The sequence below is a fragment of the Macaca mulatta genome, chromosome 1 (assembly GCF_049350105.2).
Source record: "Macaca mulatta isolate MMU2019108-1 chromosome 1, T2T-MMU8v2.0, whole genome shotgun sequence".
NCBI classification, from domain to species: domain Eukaryota; kingdom Metazoa; phylum Chordata; class Mammalia; order Primates; family Cercopithecidae; genus Macaca; species Macaca mulatta.
In genome coordinates, this window is record NC_133406.1 from 120,012,047 (window position 1) to 120,034,340 (window position 22,294).

Consider the following 22,294-nt stretch of genomic DNA (forward strand, 5'->3'; position numbering starts at 1 on the left):
GGTTGTCCTCTCTCCATGTGACAATACACTGTGTTCCACTCCCCCTACATACACCTTGTGCAGCTCCAATAATCTCATTCATCACACTTCTCCAGGTGAGAAATGGTGCCTTCTCACACCCCACCCAAAGTGTTTCCTAAAGATCTTTAGCTAGGGCAGAGCAGAGAGTGAGACCAAATGATTCAGGCAGCCATCTGATTCAAGCTTTAAAAAAAAAAAAAATCCTGGCAGGGCGCAGTGGCTCACGCCTGTAATCCCAGTACTTTGGGAGGCTGAGGTGGGCGGATTACCTGAGGTCAGGAGTTCGAGACCAGCCTGGCCAACATGGTAAAACCATGTCTCTGCTAAAAATACAAAAATTAGCCAGCTGTGGTAGCAGGCGTCTGTAGTCCCAGCCACTCAGGAGAATCACTTGAACCCAGGAGGCGGATGTTGCAGTGAGCTGAGATTGTGCCACTGCACTTTAGCCTGGGTGACAGAGTGAGACTCTGTCTCAAAAAAAAAAATAAGAAACAAAAAACAAAACTCCTTTCCCTCAAATTACCAAAGAAATTGTCCTTTCCTTCTTTGCCTTGAAGACAGTTAATGGGGAAAGTTCCTCCCTGTGCACAGTGAACAAATCCATTCACTATTCGTACCCTAAGGCAAATCCTCCCACACATCCTCCATCTCTCGCAATCTCTCTGTTACCAGCCCTCACTTGGCAATATCCTTCTTGACTCCTGGCAGCTCCAATGAGGGACACTCATTACATAGCTACATAAAAGATAAAAGGTGAATATGGACCAACTTCTGGAAAATTTGGACTTAAAACATGGAAACCCAGGAGAGACAGGAAATAGGGTTAAATTCCCCAGATTTAGCTATACACGTTAACTGAATTTACCAAATAATCATTTGGGTCTCATAGACACCAGCTATTCCCCTGATCCAAGATGTTATCTAGCAGCCTGTAATGCTTCCCAGTCATCCTCTTGACAGGACAGGGCACACATAGAAAATGGTATTTGTATAGTCCTCTGGGGTAAACAGTTGGAGAGTTAGAATCTCTGATAAGCTCAGAAGCAACCAGTCCCCAGTCACTTGGGCCACTTCAGGTCCTGCTTGTCCAGACACAGAGAGGACTGAGGAAACCAATATTGTGGTGACCAGCTATGAGGCTTAATCTTCATAACCCATAACCCAGTGTCCTCTTACCAAGGTGTTGTCCTATCTCACCCACAGCTCAGCCAATCCAGTAGGTCTTCCTTCCCCACCCGATCACTGACCTGTCAATCAAGATAGCCCTCCCATCCAAGGAAGCGGCCATTTCCCCTCCCACTCCACCCAGGCCAACTGCTATCCCACAGGTTACTCTTCTTCATTCTAAGGCAAGCTATTCCAAAGACTAAAAATGCCTAAGATTCTGTCTTAAAAGCTTATCTGCATAGTGATCTTCAAAAGCAAACATGAATTTCTGAAGGAACAGAAACACCCTTAGCCCCTGCCCTTTTCTCCATAGCATCATTCTCTGTCCCACCAAGCTGGAGCTGGGAAGGGCCTTTCTCTGGGAGAGGTATGACCTGGAGATGGTCCGCTTCAGAGCCACCTCAGGGATCTTGCTTAAAAATGCATATTTTGCCAGGCAAAGTGGCTCATGCCTATAATGCCAACAACTGCGGAGGCTGAGGTGGGAGGATCTAAAGGCCAGGAGTTTGAGACCAGCCTGGAAAACATAGTGCCAGCCCTTTGGTATGATTTTTTTTTTTTTTTGAGATAGAGTCTTGCTCTGTCACCTAGGCTGGAGTACAGTGGTGCAATCTTGTCTCACTGCAACCTCCGCCTCCTGGGTTCAAGCAATTCTCCTGCCTCAGCCTCCCAAGTAGCTCGCACTACAGGCACGTGCCACCACACCCGCTAATTTTTGTATTTTTTTAGTAGAGATGGGGTTTCACTGTGTCGGCCAGGCTGGTCTCAAACTCTTGACCTCAAGCCCTCTCTCTGCCTTGGCTTCCCAAAGTGCTGGGATTACAGGCATGAGCCACTGTGACCTGCCAACATTTTTTTTTTAATTATCTGGGCCTGGTGTCCCGTGCCTGTGGTCCCAGCTGCTCAGGAGGCTGAGCCAGAAGGCATCATTTGAGCCCAAGAGTTGGTGGCTTCAGCGCTATGATGGTGACACTGCACTCCAGCCTGAGCAACAGGGCAAGACCTGTTTCTAAAATAAATAAATAAATTTTAAAAATGCAAATATCCACCCCAGCCCCACCCTCTAACCCCACCTTCCTCCACATTACTAAATCGGAATTCCTAGGGTGAGGCATGGAATCTACATTTTAAACCAACTCCCAAGGTGATTGTTCCGCACCATTCCACGTCAGAGTTTGAGAGAGCCTCTGATTTATTCCGGCCCTCTTTCTTTACAGAGAAGGAAAGCAGAAAGCAGGCACCAGAGAGGTGAAATGAGTTTGTCCAAGGTCACAGGTTGTTAAGGTGACCAGAGCTGGAGGAAACCCCATCTCTCTCGCTGACTAGAACAGCGCCAGCTAGGAAGAGCCTGGAATAGCGACCGACTGGCAGGCCAAACCGTCCCCTGCCCCTGCCCCTGCCCTGGAGAAGCGGGCCCCTGCACTCACCCGCTTGTAGATGTCCTCCCGGCTGGCCTCATACTTCTGTTGCATGCGCTCCTCCAGGAAGTAGATGCGCAGCTTGAGGCTGAAGTTCTCCTTCTTCAGGTCATTGAGGTGCTGGGACAGAGTGCGATATCCATTAGACATGATGGGCAACCCATGGGGAGGAGCGTGCCCGATTGCCCCCTCAACCCAGGAACATGGTGCAGCTGCACCGCAGCATGAAGCCAGCCGGCTGGGACGCTGCTGAGGCTGCGGACCGAGAGGCTGGGGCTATGGCGACATGGCCCCTATTGCTGGAGCTCTCTCCGGGACTCAGGACTGGGCTCACTGCTCTGGGTGCTGGAGCGCAGCACACTTTCCTTTTTTACCTCAGGGAGATATTTGTGGAATCCCTGACAGAGGAACATGCTGCGTGAACTCAGACACAAGTGGTGTAACCCGACTCCAAGCCAGGACTCTGCTGTCACCCTCCTGGAGCCTCCCAGGCCCAACTGTAGGCAGTTAACAGCTTCTCGGAAAGGAGAGAATGACCCCCAAGAGCTTCCAGGAAAGGCGGAGGGGAGTAATTCAAGGTGACAGTGAGGTTGCAAAGAAGAGAAGGAAATAAAGGGTGGGGAAGTGACTTGTGGCTGATTTGGACTATAAGACCAAAAGGTGTGTGGCCAGAAGCAAGAAATAAGGTTGCTATAGAAAAGACCACATGTACATAAAATGGCCCACAAAATGGTAACCACATGTCAAATATCCCCTTTCTGTCCAGTGCAAATCTCAAAGAGCTTCTAACCAGAGGAGTCTCCATTTCCTTTGATAATCCAGAGCTCACCTCTAATGAGTTCCTTTGCAATTTTCAGCCCCAAGCTTTTCGAGCTCTGAGGCAGTTCAATTAATAGCCTTTATTGCCATGAGCCATCCCCCAAAACACACCATAGCTACCCACAAAGAAACAGCAAATCTTCTAGCTCAGTGGAATCTTTGCAGACTTCTGTTAACCAGTTACAAAGTTCAGAAAGAGGCAGGGTCAAGGGATCCTCCCTCCATGGAAGAAGGGATGGGCAGAAGAGAGTGTGGGAGGATGACAAAGAGGGAGCCGTCATCCTGGAGCCCAAAGATTTCAGGCAGTCACTGGTTCTTAACTCTGGCACCTGCCAAGTGGAGTCGGGCACTCATCACAGATCTTGCTCCTAAAGTAATTTAAGATCCTTGAGTGACAGCTGCAACATTAGCAGGAAGTATTATTTATACCACATTACACTGAAGGTGATGGGAGACAATCCCGCAGCACAGATACCAAACATGGGTTCTTGGTGGCAATAATATCAGGTTGAAAAAAAATATATTAATATCCAAGGTAAAGGAAACTAAAAACTTTACACTTAATTCAAGCCCTCATTTCCTCCCCAACCTACCTGCTTTTCAGTCTTCCAAATCCTTCCCAAACCTTCATAATCATTCCAGTCAACAACTCCTGAGTACCCACCAGGTAGGACATTGGGCATGAGGGATATATAGATCAAGAAAGTCCCAACTCTGAAAGAGCTACGTGGCCATACAGCTGGTCATGACATGTTAAGATATGTGTTTTACATTATGATCCCCCAAACCTGTGCTTTTCAACTTTTACATGTTACATTGCAATCTAGTACATATGCATACACTCTTAATTGAAGTAAGTGTTTCAAAAAGTAATTGTCACCATCACTCCATGTGATGTACCCTGATATTTCCTGTTTCTTTTTCTGGGAGTGACCCACCAGATGGATTTCATGACTCACTAAGAAGTTTCAGCCTAAGTTTGAAAAACGTTGACTCCGGGGGAGCCCGTAAGAAAGGGTAGTCAGTTCTTACTGGGGTGATCAGAGAAAGCTGCATTAGGAGTTGAATTTGCACTTTGCCTTGAAAGATAGAAAATGTTTGAGTGGATAAAGTGGCCTCAGGAGGGCATAATTAGAGTGAAGCATTTTCCCAAATAGATTTAGATTATAAATAGGCAAAATAGGCAAGCCAAAATATTTACCATTTGAAAAAACAAAACTACACATTTAAAATTCATTTAACTATTTTCACTAAATCTGAATTATTAGAATAAGAGAATGCCAATTAGGCTTAGTTAGAGACAGTGAAGAAAAAAGTCTAAGTTAAAACAACTCAAAATAACCTTTTCCATTCCCAGTTCTCTTACTAAATAGCTATGTTATCGACCGTAGGCGTGCACTTCTCTAGAGGCCTAACTGTCCTCACTTTAAAATTGGTGATTTTTCTTTTTTCTTTTTTTTTTTTTTGAGACGGAGTCTCACTCTGTCACCCAGGCTGGAGTGTAGTGGTGCAATCTCAGCTCACTGCAACCTCCGCCTCCCGGGTTCAAGCCATTCTGCTTCAGCCTCCTGAGTAGCTAGGACTACAGGTGCCCGCCACCATGCCCGGCTAATTTTTCGTAGTTTTAGTAGAGACAGGGTTTCACCGTGTTAGCCAGGATGGTCTCGATCTCCTGACCTTGTGATCCTCCCACCTCGGCCTCCCAAAGTGCTGAGATTACAGGCATGAGCCACTGCGCCTGGCCAAAATTAGTGATTTTTAAGGCCCTTTCCTGCTAAGCTCTGCAAGGTGATAACCCAGTTATTATCACCTCCATTTTGCTCAGAGGAAGCCAGAGTGCTAGAGTCTAGATTAGTGTTTAACCATGCTTTGGCTGTCTGCTTAGATTCCTTTATCAGGTAAGATAATTTCATATAAGTTTTACAGGAAGTAAAACTGCATACGAATCCATGCATAAGGGTATTCTTATGCATCCTAGATTTCTGTTGGACATTTATGCCTCTTTCCTCTGTGATATCTTGTTCTTCTATCTCTCTGGCTCCTTTTTCTATGTTTTTTGCCAGCTCCTGAAAGTGGGTATTTAAATAATGGTAAGTCCTTAGCCTTCTACCTTCTACTTTTTCCTTCTACTTTTTTTCTGTTCACATTTTTTTTTTCCCCCATGGAGGTTTTATCCACTTTTAGGGCTATACTTTCACCTTTGAAACAACTCCCAAATCTCCAACCAAGTCTTCTCACCCAAGATCTAGCCCTACATATTCAACTCTTTGCTTAGATCATTCAACTTGAATGTTCCCAAATTCCACCCAAGCAAAGCCTTTCCTGTTACCCTAGCCTGGAAGACTTCTTCCTCTTTTGAACTCTAAGGCAGATATTAACGCTTAACAAGTGTTCATCTGCTGCCTTATGATGTGGCTTTTGTTATCTTGAAGGTTATTTACATCTTTTAGAGTTATGCGACTTTTTGTGTGCTTGATCTTTCCAACTAGTCTGAAGCTGCCCCAGGAAAAAGTCAATGACTAATACGTCTTCGTAAACTCCCACAGCTTCCATAACAACCTGAGACCTCTCCAGCAGCATTCATCCCATTGTGCTGCCACAGCCTGTTTACAATGACCTCAACCCAGCTAGAGTGTTTTGAGGGCTGACAAGGCATATTTTGTGTCCTTGTATTCTTATTGCATAATATTCAGGAAGCACTCCCTAAATATTTGTGGAATAAATGAATAGGTAAGTATCCCATAAATATCGTACGTTTTGCTTTGTTATATATGGCCTGGCTCATCTCATGGATTTCCAATACTATGAAAAAAGTTTATTTTAATAGTCCCAAAGAAACTATGTTTGGTAGAACACTTATTCTAGAATAGGAAAAAAAAGGACGTTTTGTTCACTTAAATTTCTAAGTTTATATGCCCACCCTGATCTTTTCCCTGAACTCCAATTGATATCTGACTTCCTAGTAGAAATCTCTGCTTGAATTTAGACTTCACATACTTGTGATATCTGAAACTGAATGCCTGATCTTTCCCAGTAAACATGCTCCTCCCTCACTACATGTTTTTTCAATTTGTAACAAGTCAATATTTTCAGATTTTTTGGCCTAAACCTTTCAATCATTCTTGATTCATTCTGTCTCCTACATATCATCTGTCTGCAAATCTTATTATATATACTATATATAATAGTATATATATTAACATATATGGTAGTACGTATATGGTGTAGCTGTTGTATTATGTATATAATATACATTATACTATATTATATATACTATCATACTACTATATATATATTTTATATATATGTTATACTACCGCTACTGCCACTGGTATTTCTACCACCCTGATCCACAGTACTGCCATCTTTTCCTTACACGACCCGAATAGCCCCTTAACTGGTGTTCTGGCTCCCACTCTTGTTCCCTTATAGCCTATTCTCAGCACAGCAGCCACAGTGACCCTTTTAAAATATGTCGGATTACTCCTCTGCTGGAGAGCCCCCCTGGCTTCCCATCTAACACAGAGTGAAAGGTGATGTCCCTTCACCAGACTGCAAGGCCTGACGCCCCTACACTCTCTTCTCGCCTCTCCTCTTACCTCCTCTACTTCTTCCTACCACTCTCCCCCTGCTCTCTGCTCCAGCCACACTGTTTCTCTTTGTTGTCTCTCAAAAACAGGAAGCAAGAGAAGGTTTCTTTTTCGATGCCTTTGAACTCGTTGACCCTTCTGCCTGGCTGCTCTTTCTCTACGTAGGTGCAGGATTCTCTCTTCACCTTCTTCATCTTTGATCGAATGTCACCTTCTCAGTGAAGTGAATACTCTATTTAGGCACCCCGTGCCTCATCCCAGCTCTCGGATTCCCCCTTCATTGTTTTTTATTCCGTAGCACTATCACCTTCTAAAATACTACATGCACTTATTTGTTTTGTTTCTTGTCTGTCTCTCCCCACCAGCATGTAAACTTCCTGAGAAAAAGGGGCTGTTTTCTTGGTTTGTTCACTGCTGTGTCACCAGTGCCCAGAATGGTGCCTGGTACATGGCAGGTGCTCAATAAATATCTGCTGAATTAAAGAATGGATGAGTAATTAACCTGCCGATTTATTTCTCATTGGATTAATATGACTTAATCTATACACAAGATTATGTAGATGTTTTAGGATAGAAAAGCACACCTAATAGCATTCCTCCTTATAAAAAGATTATAAGTAAAAGAAATTATTCTAACAGACTCATTTTAATATACCATGCAGAATCTGGACTTTCTACAACAGTTCTGAACAAATATGAACAAACACATACGACAAAATATAAAGGACAATATCAACTATACAAATAGTAAAAACTGGGTCAGGCGCGGTGGCACACGCCTGTAATCCCAGCACTTTGGGAGGTCCAGATGAGCGGATCACATGAGGTCAGGAGTTCAAGGCCAGCCTGGCCGACATGGTGAAATCCTGTCTCTACTAAAAATACAAATATTAGCCGGGCATGGTGGCACGTGCCTGTAGTCCCAGCTACTCAGCAGGCTGAGGCATGAGGATTGCTTCAATCTGGAAGGTGGAGGCTGCAGTGAGCAGAGATCATGCCATTGCACTCCAGCTTGGGCAGCAGAACAAGACTCTGTCTCAAAGGATGAGTCGAGCTTGGAAAGGCACAAGGCAGTCCAGGCAGGTGGAATATGAGCAAAAGTACAGTGTCCACCAGGCCAAAGCAAAGGGCACATACTGTCCTGAAATAGGACACAGAGATGAGGGGAAATAAAAAGCCGTTTCAGGGAGATCTTGAAAGTCAGGGTGAGGAGCCTGGAGTTTGCCCCTACAGGATCCTGGCTCTCAATCTGGACAACAGTTAGGGGAAGGGAAGTGGTGGGGAGGAGGGCAGTGGGGGTGGGGAGGGTCAGGAACTGCTGACTGGAAAGATTATTTTCTTTGTGTACTGCTTAGGTTTCGTCTTACTTCTTTCCTTGCAGCTTTAACAAACATCAGTGCTGCATGTGGAAACTTGGAAAAGAAATTTAAAAAAGCTTTACCAAACAAAGGCACACATAGCTGAGATGCACACACAACCTACTAGCTCACAGCATACAGGCCTGTGTGTTGATAACCTCTGCATTGCTTAGGAAATAAAACACTGCAGATTCTTGAGCAAGGGGTTGTGCTTCTACCTTTGTTCTTGCTTTTTCTCATAGTACATCTAATATCTTTACTTTGGTCTCAAAATGTTTCTTGCAAACTTTAATGGCTCTTCCCTTCTTTTTCCTTAATTTCTTCATTCTACCCCTGGAATAACGTCCTAGTCCAGACTAGAAATACGACGTAAATAAAGACTCAATCGATACCAACAGTAGGAGGAGGATTACCACCCAGCTGTTGCCTGTCATGCCCCATTAACACAACCAACTGTCAAGTCTGCCTTGAAAAAAACCCAGCTTGACATTTGCTTAATCATACTCAGACCCCCCAGATAGCTCATCTAATGAATGTACTTGAAAACATATTAATTTTTTACCAATCTTTCTCCTAAAAATAAAGCTTCACTAACAAAAAATGATTAATCATCTTAATGGACAAATTATTCTCAAATATAATAAAACTTCCACAATTTTAACTCTACTAATTTGGTATCTGTGGATAATTTTTATCTTTATCTTCCTTGAACATAAAAATATTTTAAGGCCAGGCGTGGTGGCTCACGCCTATAATCCCAGCACTTTGGGAGGCCGAGGCGGGTGGATCACGAGGTCAGGAGATCGAGACCATCCTGGCTAACACGGTGAAACCCCATGTCTACTAAAAATACAAAAAATTAGCCGGGTGTGGGGGTGGCGGGCACCTGTAGTCCCAGCAGTAGCTAAGACAGGAGAATGGCGTGAACCCAGGAGGCGGAGCTTGCAGTGAGCCGAGATCACGCCACTACACTCCAGCCTGGGCAACAGAGCAAGACTCTGTCTCATAAAAAAAAAGAAAGAAAGAAAGAAAGAAAGAAAGAAAGAAAGAAAAGAAAAATATTTTTAAAATAAGTTAATATGGCAAACAGAAGAACAGAAGAGAAGTGCTTTAAGTAACCCTTGACACTTTACATCCGTTTACACATAGACAATAAATACGATCACTATTATACGTATTTATCTAGGTTGGGTAGCATGGAATTGTGAAAAAAGCAATAGCTTTGAGCTAAGAAGAGCAACGTTCAAATCCTGGCTCTCCTTTTTCTCATTGAGTCTTTTTTTTTTTTTTTTTTTTTGAGACGGAATCTCCTCTGTCGCCCAGGCTGGAGTGCAGTGGCGCGATCTCCGCTCACTGCAAGCTCCGCCTCCCAGGTTCACGCCATTCTCCTGCCTCAGCCTCCCGAGTAGCTGGGACTACAGGCGCCACCACCACGCCCGGCTAATTTTTTGTATTTTTAGTAGAGACGAGGTTTCACCGAGTTAGCCAGGATGATCCCGATCTCCTGACCCTGTGATCCGCCCGCCTCGGCCTCCCAAAGTGCTGGGATTACAGGCATGCTCATTGAGTCATTTTGAGGAAACTACTTAATAGTTAACTATAGGAAGGCGGTCAGAAGACTGGGATGTGGGCAGGATACTAAGAAGGTTGCAACTGTATCTGTAATGCTCACTTTTGTTTCTTCACCTGAGACAAATACACTAAAAATAATGTTTGCCACCATTTAGATACTCAATACATGGACAAGTGTTTAATTATTCTTTGTATATTCCTGTTGTTTGTAAAACAGTTTATAATTTTTAAGAAACTATTTTAAAGGGAATGAAAGTAGGAATTACAGGGAGGCAGTTATCAATTAGATATAAGGATAAATTCTCTAGTAAAGTTAGATGTAATAAAGATATTACCACACTCCATCCATATGTCTATACATCAGATTTTTAGCGAGCACATACATCATGAGACAGAATAAACTTCCTGTCACAAAAGGGGCTTGACCAAAACTAAAGAATCACCTGTCAGGGATACTGTTAAAAGATTTCCCACATCAGCTAGGAGTTAGATCTAGAGGGCTTTTAAGACCTTTGGCCATCCTGAAATTCTGTGCTTAAAACACATTTTCTCATAGGAACACTCCTAGCAAAGGCCAGTGAGAGAGCTATTACTTTCTGAAGAATTTCAGAATGCCCACAGGCTCTCCTGTAGCCCTAAAAGGTAATGAGAGTCTACCTGTTGAGGCTGAGAGCTCTGGCTGCCTTGCGCTACAGAAGCGGTAAGTGCATGTAAAAGACACCGTATTTCTAAGACAAAAGCAGTAACAATGACTCAAGGATGATGCCCAATAGGCGATTTAACCTATAACTTTGCTAATTGTCATATTTTCAAAACAGCCCTATGGGAAGGGTACACAAATGTCTGGGGAGTATTTCCTGCTTTTTAGCACCCAGGGAACTACAACCAGGAGCTCATCTTATTTTGGATTGGGGATGGGGATAGACAAGAAGAGATGGGGCAGGAAGAAGAGAGGGCTGGTTCATTTTACACACACATATTTTATTTATAATACATCTATGTGTCTGAGCGTCTCTATGCTGTTCTCATAAAATCTGAATTGTACAGATAAAAAGTTTAATTCCTGGCTGTTTTGAATGACTTGGCCCTGTATTACAAAGTTAATCAGATACCATTATACCGTCTTCACAACAACAATCATCTACATTGGATTTGACAATGTACCAAGCACTTCCACGTGTATTATTTCATCTATCTTTACCACAACCTTTGAAGTAGGAGATATGATGATCCCCATTTTACTGCCTAGGACAGAGAGACATCAGGAGGTTAACTGAGTTGTTCACTGAAAAAGTGGAGGAGCACAGACTATAACTCCAACATTTTGACCCCATACTGATACGCATCAGGGCCTTAATCATGAGACTGTATGACCCTTCTGAGCCTGGGATTCACTTGCAACTGATAAGGTATTCCCTCTTCTACCTCAGGCCCCCTGTAACTTTTCAAAAAGTATCCTTCACTGTAAATAATCTTCCTGGTGACCCTAAAGGATCTGACCACCAATCTATGTTAAAAAAAATTGTTTTCTTCATTTTCAAGATGAATAAACTAAAGTTGGCTCTCAAAAAGTTAAACAAAGAGTTACCGTACGACCTAGCAATTCCTTTCCTAGTTATATACACAAGAAAATTGAAAACATATGGCCACATGAAATCTTGTATACAAATGTTCATAGCAGCATTATTCGTAATAGCCAAAATTGGAAGTATCTCAAATGTCCTTCAACTGATGAATGGATAAACAACATTTAGCATATCCAAATCATAGAATATTACTCAGCCATAAAAAGGAATGAAGCACTGATACATGCTACAACATAAATGACCTTGACAACATTATACGATAATTTGAAAGAAGCCAGACACAAAAGGTCACATTCTGTATAATTCCATTTATATGAAATGTCCAGAATAGGCAAATCCAGGGAGAAAGTAGATTAGTGGTTTCCGGGAACCAGGGAGAGGGAAAATGGGAAGTGAGTGTTAATAGGTATGAGGTTTCCTACTGGAGTGAGACGCACATACTGAAATTAGACAGTGGTGATGGTTGCACAACTCTGTGAATATACTAAAATCATAGAATTGTACAATTTAAGAAGGTGAGCTGTATAGAGTGTTACTTGTTTCAATAAAGCTTTGTTTTTAAAAGAAGACAAAGAGATAAACCAAAGCTGAGAGAAGTAACTAACTCAATCCTTTATCTTTTAAAAGAGATTATTTTTAATGATAAACATTCAGTTAAAGTCAAATTTGATTCAATTCAGTTAAAGGTAAATGGCTTAGAATGAATCACGTCTAAATATTCTGTATACCACTCCTACCTATATTATACGGCCTTAAAAGAAGGGTCAGACGAAGTATCTATCCTCTAAGTGGCTCTCAATACTGAATATTCATAGATTATTAAGTTTTATAAAAAGGTAAAGTTTTGTGATAACCCTCAGATAAAACAGAAACATATGATCTAATACATAAGTATTAGGCTGTTCTGAAAAATATGCATAACTTTCACGCACCACATTCTACCATAGAAAATGTCAACCAGAGCCAACTAACTTGGTGTTCCACTCATCAACTCTTTTATGCCAACATGGTGTTTCCTTTTTTTTTTTTTTTTTGAGACGGAGTTTCGCTCTTGTTGCTCAGGCTGGAGTACAATGGCGCGATCTCAGCTCACTGCAACCTCCGTCTCCCAGGTTCAAGCAATTCTCCCGCCTCAGCCTCCCGAGTAGCTGGGATTACAGGCATGCACCACCACGCCTGGCTAATTTTGTATTTTTAGTAGAGATGGGGTTTCTCCATGTTGGTCAGACTGGTCTCGAACTCCTGACCTCAGGTGATCCGTCCGCCTTGGCCTCCCAAAGTGCTGGGATTACAGGCGTGAACCACCATACCCGGCTTAACATGGTGTTTCTACCCTTGTCTCAGAAGCCAACTACTGATACCTGCTTCAGAAAGCTGACTATGAATTCCACAAAGTCCTGCTTTTTGCTTTTGGATTATACAATAAACAAACAAATCACCCTTCTAAAACTCTGTTTCTGAAATTTTAACATAATTCCTGAAGTTCCAGAGTCTCTTAAATCCTAAAATATTAATAATATAATAATACCATTCAACTTTTTTTCCCCTAACACTCGGAAGCATATTGATACCCATCCTGTACACAGCCTTTTCTTGAAATAACTGGCCTGATAACAAGAGCACTAATGACAGAGCTATTGCATCAGGTTGATTAATAAACCCTGTCTTAGGCAGCCTCATCATGCGGATAAAGAACAGGAGTCAAGATAATGTTCCTGCTGCCTTCCCCAACATAGATACACACCCACACCACCCCCAGTCCTGGAATAACCAGGTGTTATCTTCATCATTGCACTAGAGCACTGTAAACCATATCAAAACAAAACAAAACAAATAACAACTTCCCTGGCCACCAAAAATAGATGGCCCAGCCAGAAATAGTGCTGCCAGAGGCTGTTAAATGAGCTGCAAGGCAGGAATGATAGTTGAGCTGCAGTGATGCTGGGGCCTCCCAAGGATTACCAGACTCCAAACTAGATTCTCCACCAATATGGCCCAATCAGCATCAACAGGACTTGGTGTTTGTTCACAATTGGTTCAACTCAGATTATTTGCTGAGCTTCTGGAATTCAGAAAGAGTGACTTATGGCCTCACCTTTTTCTCTAGATTTTAAATAATCCTTTCTCCATTTTTTTTCTAGGAGTGAAGGCAATTTTGAAGCCATGACTAGGACCTGCTCTGGTCACAAGAACTAAGAGTTGCTGGGTACGGTGGCTCATACCTGTAATCCCAACACTTTGAGAGGCCAAGGCAGGAGGATTGCTTGAGGCCAGGAGCTTGAAACCAGCCTGGGCAACATAGTGAGACCTTGTCTCTACAAAAAATAAAAAAACAGGCCAGGTGCAGTGGCACTTTGGGAGGCCAAGGTGGGTGGATCACCTGAGGTCAGGAGCTCGAGACCAGCCTGATCAACATGGAGAAACCCCGTCTCTACTAAAAACACAAAATTAGACAGTGTGGTGGCACATGCCTGCTATCCCAGCTACTCAGGAGGCTGAGGCAGGAGAATCGCTTGAACCTGAAAGGCGGAGGTTGCGGTGAGCCGAGATCGCGCCATTGCACTCCAGCCTGCGCAACAAGAGTGAAACTCCATCTCAAATAAATAAATAAAATAAAGTTTAAAAAATCAAAGTTAGCCAGGCGTGACGGTATGTTCTTGTAGTCCCAACTACTCAGGAGGCTGAGGTGGGGGATCTCTTGAACCCGGGAGGTCAAGGCTGCAGTGAGCCAAGATTGTGCCACTGCACTCAAGCCTGGATGACAGAGCAAGACCACATCTCAAAAAAAAAAAAAAAAAAAAAAGAAACAAAAAGTCAAGAGTCCACAGTGACACCATGAATGCCCATGGCTGCAACAATAATGCCTTGACCAGAAGTAGGGGGATAAGGGAAAAGACACAGCCAACATGAACCCCAATTGACCCTCCCTTGCTCCATCTATGACAGAAAGCCTCCTATTCCTGAATTCACCAGGCTCACGCTCCCTCCAGGACTTTGCATGGGGAGGAGCATTAGCCTGGAATGTCACTTCTCTTTAATTCCCACCCAGCTCTCACTTAACTAATCCCAACTCACCCATAGGGATCTAAGTCAGAAATTACCTACTGAAAGAAACCTATCGGGCCCTAATGCCTGGGCAAGGGCTCCTCCTGAATGCTTCCACAGCACTGCGGACCTACTCTTATTGTGGCCCATTTCACAGTATATGGGGAATATCTGTTTGATTGTCTCCCCAGTAGATTTGGAGTTCCTTAATAACAGGAAGAATCGTCTTTACTTTTCTTCCAAAAACAGAAATCACTTTACTGTTTTTTGGTTTGTGTTGCTGTTGCTTCACTGGTCATAAAAGTAGTACATGTGCCTGTTCCAGTTGTTCTCTTTCTCAGTGGAGGGCATAACCTAGTTGTTGCCCAAGCAAGAAAACTTGACATCATTCATTCATCCAAAACAAACAAAAAAGAAGAAAAGAAAAGGGGCATGCCTACTATGTACCAGGCATTATGCTAATCACTGTATCTAGCAGTGAAAAGAAACCACTGTCCCTGCTACGGTGAGCTCATGCTCTAACAGAAAAGGCAGACTTTGAACAAATAACTCATGTTATTGAAGAGAGAGGTGAAGGTAGTCTGGAGGTTTATGACAAGGTGACAGTGGGTAGGATGTGAGTGAAGAGACGAATGGGTGGTCAGTCATCTTTGGGTTTCTTCAGCCTCACTGGTTCTACATCCAATCAATGGCTTAGCCCTATACATTCTGCCTCTGAAATCTCGTTCACCTGTCCATTTCTCTAATTTTTATACTGGCATCTCCACCAACGTTTGCCTGGAATGCTGCAACAGCCTTCTAACTGTTTTCTCTGCCTCTAGACTACTCCTCCTAGGCAGAGTCCATACAGAAGCCAAAAGGATCTTTCTAAGAGGAACATCTGATCATGTCGCCTCTCTGACTAAAAGCTTTCAGCAGCTCTCTTGAGCTCAGATAAAATGTGAAAGCCTTTACATAACTTGCAAGACTCTGTACGATGACTCCTCTCTCTTTTCTCCGGTTTCAATTCTCTGCATTCCTTACATCCCATGCTCTAGGAATACTGATTATGGTTCTTTCTCTCCTCTGGATCTTGATTCAAGCTATTTCCTATGCAAGGAACATTCTTCATTCTCACACTCCCACCCCCTTATTAGTGGCTAATTCTTATTCCTTCTTCAGGTCCCTGGTTAGAGGCAGTTTCCTCTAGGAAACTTTCCCTGAATCCCCCAACCTCTTCAGATTGAGTAAGTGCCCAGCTATATTTTCCATAGCACTCTTTACTTCTATTACAATAATAATTACATTCTGGTGGAATTTGCTAATCTGTAAACTCTGTGAAGGCAGGAACCATGTTTGCCTATTCAGTATTGCATCTGCAATGTTTAAGGCATGCTGCACATATTAAAAGCCTTAGAATATTTTCTCAGTGAATAGATAATTAAAATAAATATAATACTCAAAGTTATAAAGAAGGCAATAGGCTAATTCCATCATCCATACATAATCAATATCAATATTTTGGTATGTATCCTTCCAGACATTTCCATCTTTTCTCCCTCAAAAATGAGATCTTATTTTTTGTAATATTCAGTCAAATTGTTGTTGCTGTTGTTTTGTTTAATCTCAAATTTGTTATAATGGACATCCTCCCAAGTAAGTACATTGCTCTATAATGTTCTATTGTATACATATTCCACACTTGAAATAATCCTCACCTTAAGTACTAATACTATATTGGTATAAAGAATACTGAAATAAACACTCATCCTTGAACATACATTTTCTTTTCTTTTCTTTCTTTTTTTTCTTTTTGAGACAGAGTCTAGCTCTATCACCCAGGCTGGAGTACAGTGGCAATCTCGGCTCACTGCAAATTCTGCCCCTGGGTTCAAGCAATTCTCCTGCCTCAGCCTCCTGAGTAGCTGGGATTACAGGAGTCCACCACCATGCCCAGCTAACTTTTGTATTTTTAGGAGAGACAGTGTTTCACCATGTTGGCCACGCTGGTCTCGAACTACTGACCTCAGGTGATCCGCCTGCCTCAGGCTCCCAGAGTGCTGGAATTACAGGCGTAAGCCACAACACCCAGCCGAAAATACATATTTTCATACATTCATCCTTGATCATTGTGCAACTAACAGGTAGAACATGGCCTGGCACACACAACGCACTCATAAGTGGATGAGTGGATTAACAAACAAATGAATAAGGGGGTCAGCTATCAATAGGCATAATAAAATTGTGACTAAGAGTTCAGGCATTAGAACCAGTACACTTATGTCCAAATCCCAGCTCCAGCACTTTCCATCAATTACTAGTGTTTTCCTAGCTCCAGTGTCTCTCTCTTTACAAATGAAGACAATGGTTGTACCAACCTCAGAAGACTATTAGGAGAACTGAATAAGATAATAAGGTCAAGTGCATTCTCAGAACTTGGCACACTGTAAGCACTTACAAATATTAATTGGTATCATGATCTTTGTTGTTATTTTTTAAATTTAGTATTGGAATGGAAATTATCATTAGAATGGAAACTTTGCAAAGTCCACAGAAGGCAAGGTAGGGCTTCTCTTCGAACAATGGAGAACAGAAGACAACAAGTTCTAATGAGGAGACAGAAAGCAGATAATTTAAAATTACAAAAAGAATTGTTCTAATTCAAGTGCTACATTCTCTGTGAAAGTGATTGCTCTCTTTTCTGTGTTGGTAATCATACTTTTCAGAATGTTCAGGGTTGTCCAACTTTTGTAATTTCATTCTTTTTGATAAAGTTTCTTTATTAATTGTATAACCAAATGTAAGCTAATATTTACAACTTTGAAAAGTTTACACACACACACATGCACGCATGCAAATTAGAAAAATGTTCTAGTATTTAAGATTTATTTATTTATTTGAGACAGAGTCTTGCTTTGTAGCCCAGGCTAGAGTGCAGGGCTTGATCTCGGCTCACTGCAACCTCTGCCTTCTGGGTTCAAGTGCTTCTCCTCCCTCAGCCTCCTGAGTAACTGGGATTACAGGTGCATGCCACCACGCCTGGCTAATTTTTGTATTTTTAATGGAGATGGGGTTTCACCATGTTAGCCAGGCTGGTCTCCAATGCCCGACCTCAGGTGATTCGCTCGCCTCAGCCTCCCAAAGTGCTGGGATTACAGGCATGATCACCACGCCTGGCCATATTTAAGTTTTAAAAACATACGTTAGTTTGGCAAGTACTCCCATCTTGAAATATCTCTTTCAATATTGCCTTAGATGTTATTTAAATTAAATTTCTTGTATAATTTAAATTTTTTATGCCCCAATCAGATGGTACATTCTTTGAGAATGGAATCTCATGTCCATCTTTGTATCTTCTAGGCATTCAGAAGCATTCCTTTTACTCTGTAGTTCTTAAGAAAAAAGTAGTTGATTTGATTCCTAACTTTGGTAATGTTGCTTAGGAATGAAAACTTTGCACGGAAAGTCTGTGGAATGACTGTGTGTGGAAGACCTCTCTTTCCCTTTTTAAACATGAGATTGAAAAGGGAGAACAAACTGCACTTGTGATTGCTGCCAGTTTAATAGTTACCCCCTGCCTCCTAATAACTTTTTGCATGTCTTAAGATACCCATGAAAATAAAACCAGTATGTTTGGGACACTGTGGTTTGGAAGAATGAATGCATTTTTTTAAAATAAAAATGCACTTTACCAGTAGCATTCATTTTCCAAGGTTGTAATTAGAGAGAAACACTCAAGAAGCACCAAAACTGTGGAACATAAAGAGGGCAGTGACAGGACCTCAATTAACCTAAATTAGCACAGGTTACCCAGAGCTCCAGAAACTCCCCAAAATGAAAAAGCCTTTTGCTTTTAGCACTTTTTTTTTTCTTTTTTCCCCCCAAAGACTTCAAGATCCAAGTGGAAAAGTTCGCCAGGATGGGTGGGACCTGAACAGGCTGACTCACTGCGGTTAGATTCGGACTGCCAGGGAAAGCTGCAGAGTACAGTTAGGCAAACACTACAGCTGGTTTTGATGATATTTTCTTGTTAAAGACAACATTATTAGAAAAATGTATAAACAGGACAGGGCAGTGGACGCCCCCTCTTGATTTTATAGCCAAAGGCTCCCACCCTTCTGTGGCTTTTCTGTACCGTCTGCCATGTTGATTCTATGTAAAAAAACCCAACTGCAGGCATTCCACCAATGTAATGCTCTCCTTCTCTGAGAGTTCTTTCATTTCCCCAAGAACTTTGGAATCATGGGAGTTATAGTGGCTCTGTTACTTTATTCTTATATAACTTTGGGCAAGTTATTTGAACCTTGATCTCTTCACTAGTATAATGGTTGTAAAAATAATATCTATCTCATAAGTTAGGAAAATGAACTGAAAAGACACTAAATTAAATATGTTAAATATCTAGAAAAGTGCCTGGTGTATAATGAGCACTCAGATAGTAGTTATTGTTATTAGCTACTATTGTGATCTTAATAAATCCTGTCAAATACGATTTCAAAAAGACTTTGTTTCTCTCCTGTCCTTTTCATTTTCAGTTTTATCATTCCATTCAAAGTGGAAAAGAGGCCAGGCGCATACTTTGCGCCTGAAATTCCAGCACTTTGGAGGCCAAGGAGGGCGGACCACTTGAGGCCAGGATTTGGAGACCAGCCTGGCCAACTTAGCGAAACTCTGTCTCTACTAAAAATACAAAAAATTAGCCAGGTGTGGTGTGGTGGCGGACTGAGGCAGGAGAATCGCTTGAATCTGGGAGGCAGAGGTTGCAATGGAGCTGAGATCGCGCCTCTGCACTCCAGCCTGGGCGACACAGCGAGACTCCGTCTCGAAAAAAATGAACAATAAAAAAAAAAATAAAGTGGAAAAGAAATGTACATTTCTTGACTTCCTAGTTTCCCATCCTACCCAATCAATTAACACACCAATACCCTCCTTAAAAATATTCAACTTATTGTGAATACCAAGTAGAGGCAGAAGAAATACAAATCCAACAGGATATCTAATTTTTAATACTTTTCAGCTAGTTTAGTTGATGAATATTTACTGAGTTCTTACTATGTACTATATTATGCTATATTCTAGAGACTAGAAAAGAATGGGCAAGAGGTTTTTTCTGTCCTCAAGGAGCTAGAGTCTTGGTATATATCCTGGGATTAGAGAATAAGAGAAGGCATCCTAAAATTAAAAAATAAATAAATGTAAAAAGGCACCTGAGCTGAATCTTGAAGGATAAGTAAGCTTTAACCAAATAAACAATAGGAGAGAAAAGGTTTTCCAGACAGAGAGAACAGCAGGTACAAAGAAATGAAAGTATGAAATAGCTTTGAATTGCAAGCAGTTCAGAATTAATAGAGTAAAAATCATGTAATAGAGAATATTGGAAGACAAAAGTGGATTTACAGTTTACCTAGAAAGGCAGGAGTCTGGTAGAATTTCAATATGCATCAATCTAAATAGGAGGAACTAGTGATTCTATTTCCAAATAAGCCAACACCTTCATTAGCACCAAACTTTTCACCAGCTGAGTTCCCCAACATAGGAAATACCCACTATCTTTAGGTCACAAAGACATAAGGTGTTTTCAGGCTCAATCACGAGTCACTGGGCAAGTTCCTTTGTTATTCTTTTTGCCATTAGTTCATCATTTGTAAATTGGAATAATAATAATGGCTTTTCTTTTTTTATTATATTTGAAGTTCCGGGATACATGTGCAGAACATGCAGGTTTGTTACACAGGTATATGTGTGCCATGTTGGTTTGCTGCACCCATCAACTCGTCATCTACATTAGGCATTTCTCCTAATATTATCCCTCCCCTTGGCCCGCACCCCCTAACAGGCCCTGGGGTGTGATATTCCCCTCCCTGGGTCCATGTGTTCTCATTGTTCAACTTCCACTTATGAGTGAGAACATAGGGTGTTTGGTTTCCTGTTCCTGTGTTAGTTTGCTGAGAATGATGGTTTCCAGCTTCATCCATGTCCCTGCAAAGGACATGAACTCATCCTTTTTTACGGCTGCATAGTATTCCATGGTGTATACGTGCCACATTTTCTTTATCCAGTCTATCATTGATGGGCATTTGGGTTGGTTCCAAGTCTTTGCTATTGTGAACAGTGCTGCAATAAACATACGTGTGCCTGTGTCTTCATAGTAGATTGATTTATAATCCTTTGGGTATACACCCAGTAATGGGATTGCTAGGTCAAATGGTATTTCTAGTTCTAGATCCTTGAGGAATTGTCACACTGTCTTTTACAATGGTTGAACTAATTTACACTCCCACCAATAGTATAAAAGCGTTCCTGTGTCTCCACATTCTCTCCAGCATCTGTTGTTTCCTGACTTTTTAATGATCTCCATTCTAACTGGTAATCATGCCTTTTCACAGGGTTGTTGTAAATGAGATAATGCTGTCACATACTTAGAACCATATTTGCCACGTAGAAAGTGATCATCAAATGCTAGCCAGTATTATGCATGTGCTGCTCCAGTCTCACTCATCCCAGCAATGCTGCAGCTGGGTGCTGTGATCAGTGAGAAAGCATACGGCAAGGGATTTTTCTCAACACATCATTGTGGCCATTTGTAGGTAAAAATTATTTCTGACCCAATAACCTGTTCAGATTTATGATCATGGTACATAAACTTACGGCCCTGAAAAAGTCAAAATTTCTGTGAGTCCTAGTTCCCTCACTTAAAAAATGGGGAGATTGATGCTTGTTCCATGTCTTATAAAGACAAAATAAGACAACTTATGAGATGCACTTAACCCACTGCTCAAGTCTACAGAGCTGAAAAGAATAAAGATCCCTTCATCGGTGGATTCTCTGTGTGGGGAAAGCCCCTACACAACGAAGTTGGCAAGGTTGGGAAATTAATTAAATCACTCACTCATTCAAAAATACAAATGAAGCATATATGCTAAGCAATGCCCTCCTTTCATCATGGAAAATAATACCTATTGATCTCAACCTGACAAACATACAATTGGAGTTTGTATACACATACAACCATGCTGTTGGTTGTGGGTGGAGAATGAAAGAAAAGAAACACTGTTGTATGTGTGAAATGTTGCCATCTTTGTCCCTTTTTTCTGCACCAACATAAATGATAATTGTCATTTTCACTTGTTAATTGACTAATTATGTTTTGGTTCCATAATGTGCCAGTATTTGCATTTTAAGTCTGTTATTTCTTTCCCTGTAATCAAAGGGCCTTTTTTCTCTAGAATTTCCTACATCAGCAAACATTTTAGAGGTAGCCACATTACTGAACAATTACAATTACTTTCGACAGATTAAGTAACTTTAACATTACTTCTCTCCTGTTCTAACTCTCCTTTCCTTACCTCTCTATAGCCCAGTCTCTTATTTGCTCAATCCATGAACGTATGTCTTTTTCTTCCCCCATATTTCGCCTCTATCTGGAATATTATACTCTACTTCTCTGACTAGTAAAATCTAACTCAGCTTTGGAGACCGTGCTCAATGTGCAGCCCCCAGGAGAAATGTCCGCCTTTCTCTATTCCTTTAATAAAAGTAGACATTTTCTTTCAAGATCTCAGAGTGTACTGTCCTTATCTCTATGAAAGCACTTGCCATCCTATATTGTAATTTATGCAACGTCTGTATTTCCAAACAGATTATAACTATCTAAGGGTAGGAACTAAAGTATCTCATTTAATGTGATCATGTGTTTGTTGCACGGATAAATGAAATAAGAAGGGATTCCTGGCTGCTCC

The 22,294-nt window shown here is 41.7% G+C and overlaps 1 protein-coding gene across 25 annotated transcripts in view; it reads right to left on the reverse strand.

Moving 5' to 3' along the window:
* The window catches only part of LOC106996441 (myomegalin), a 219,802-nt gene that overhangs the window by 140,320 nt on the left and 57,188 nt on the right, over nt 1–22,294 (reverse strand). For 24 of the 25 annotated variants that reach the window (XR_013398911.1, XR_013398909.1, XR_013398910.1 and 21 more), the window contains exon 4: nt 2,616–2,726. Coding sequence is in view for 22 of the 25 variants with exons in the window: in XM_028847190.2 (XP_028703023.2) it covers nt 2,616–2,726 (111 nt within the window). In the remaining 3 variants the exon portion in view is untranslated. Of the gene's footprint in view, nt 1–2,615; nt 3,086–22,294 lie in introns of those variants that run through there. The other variant, XM_028847207.2, reaches the window with a different exon arrangement.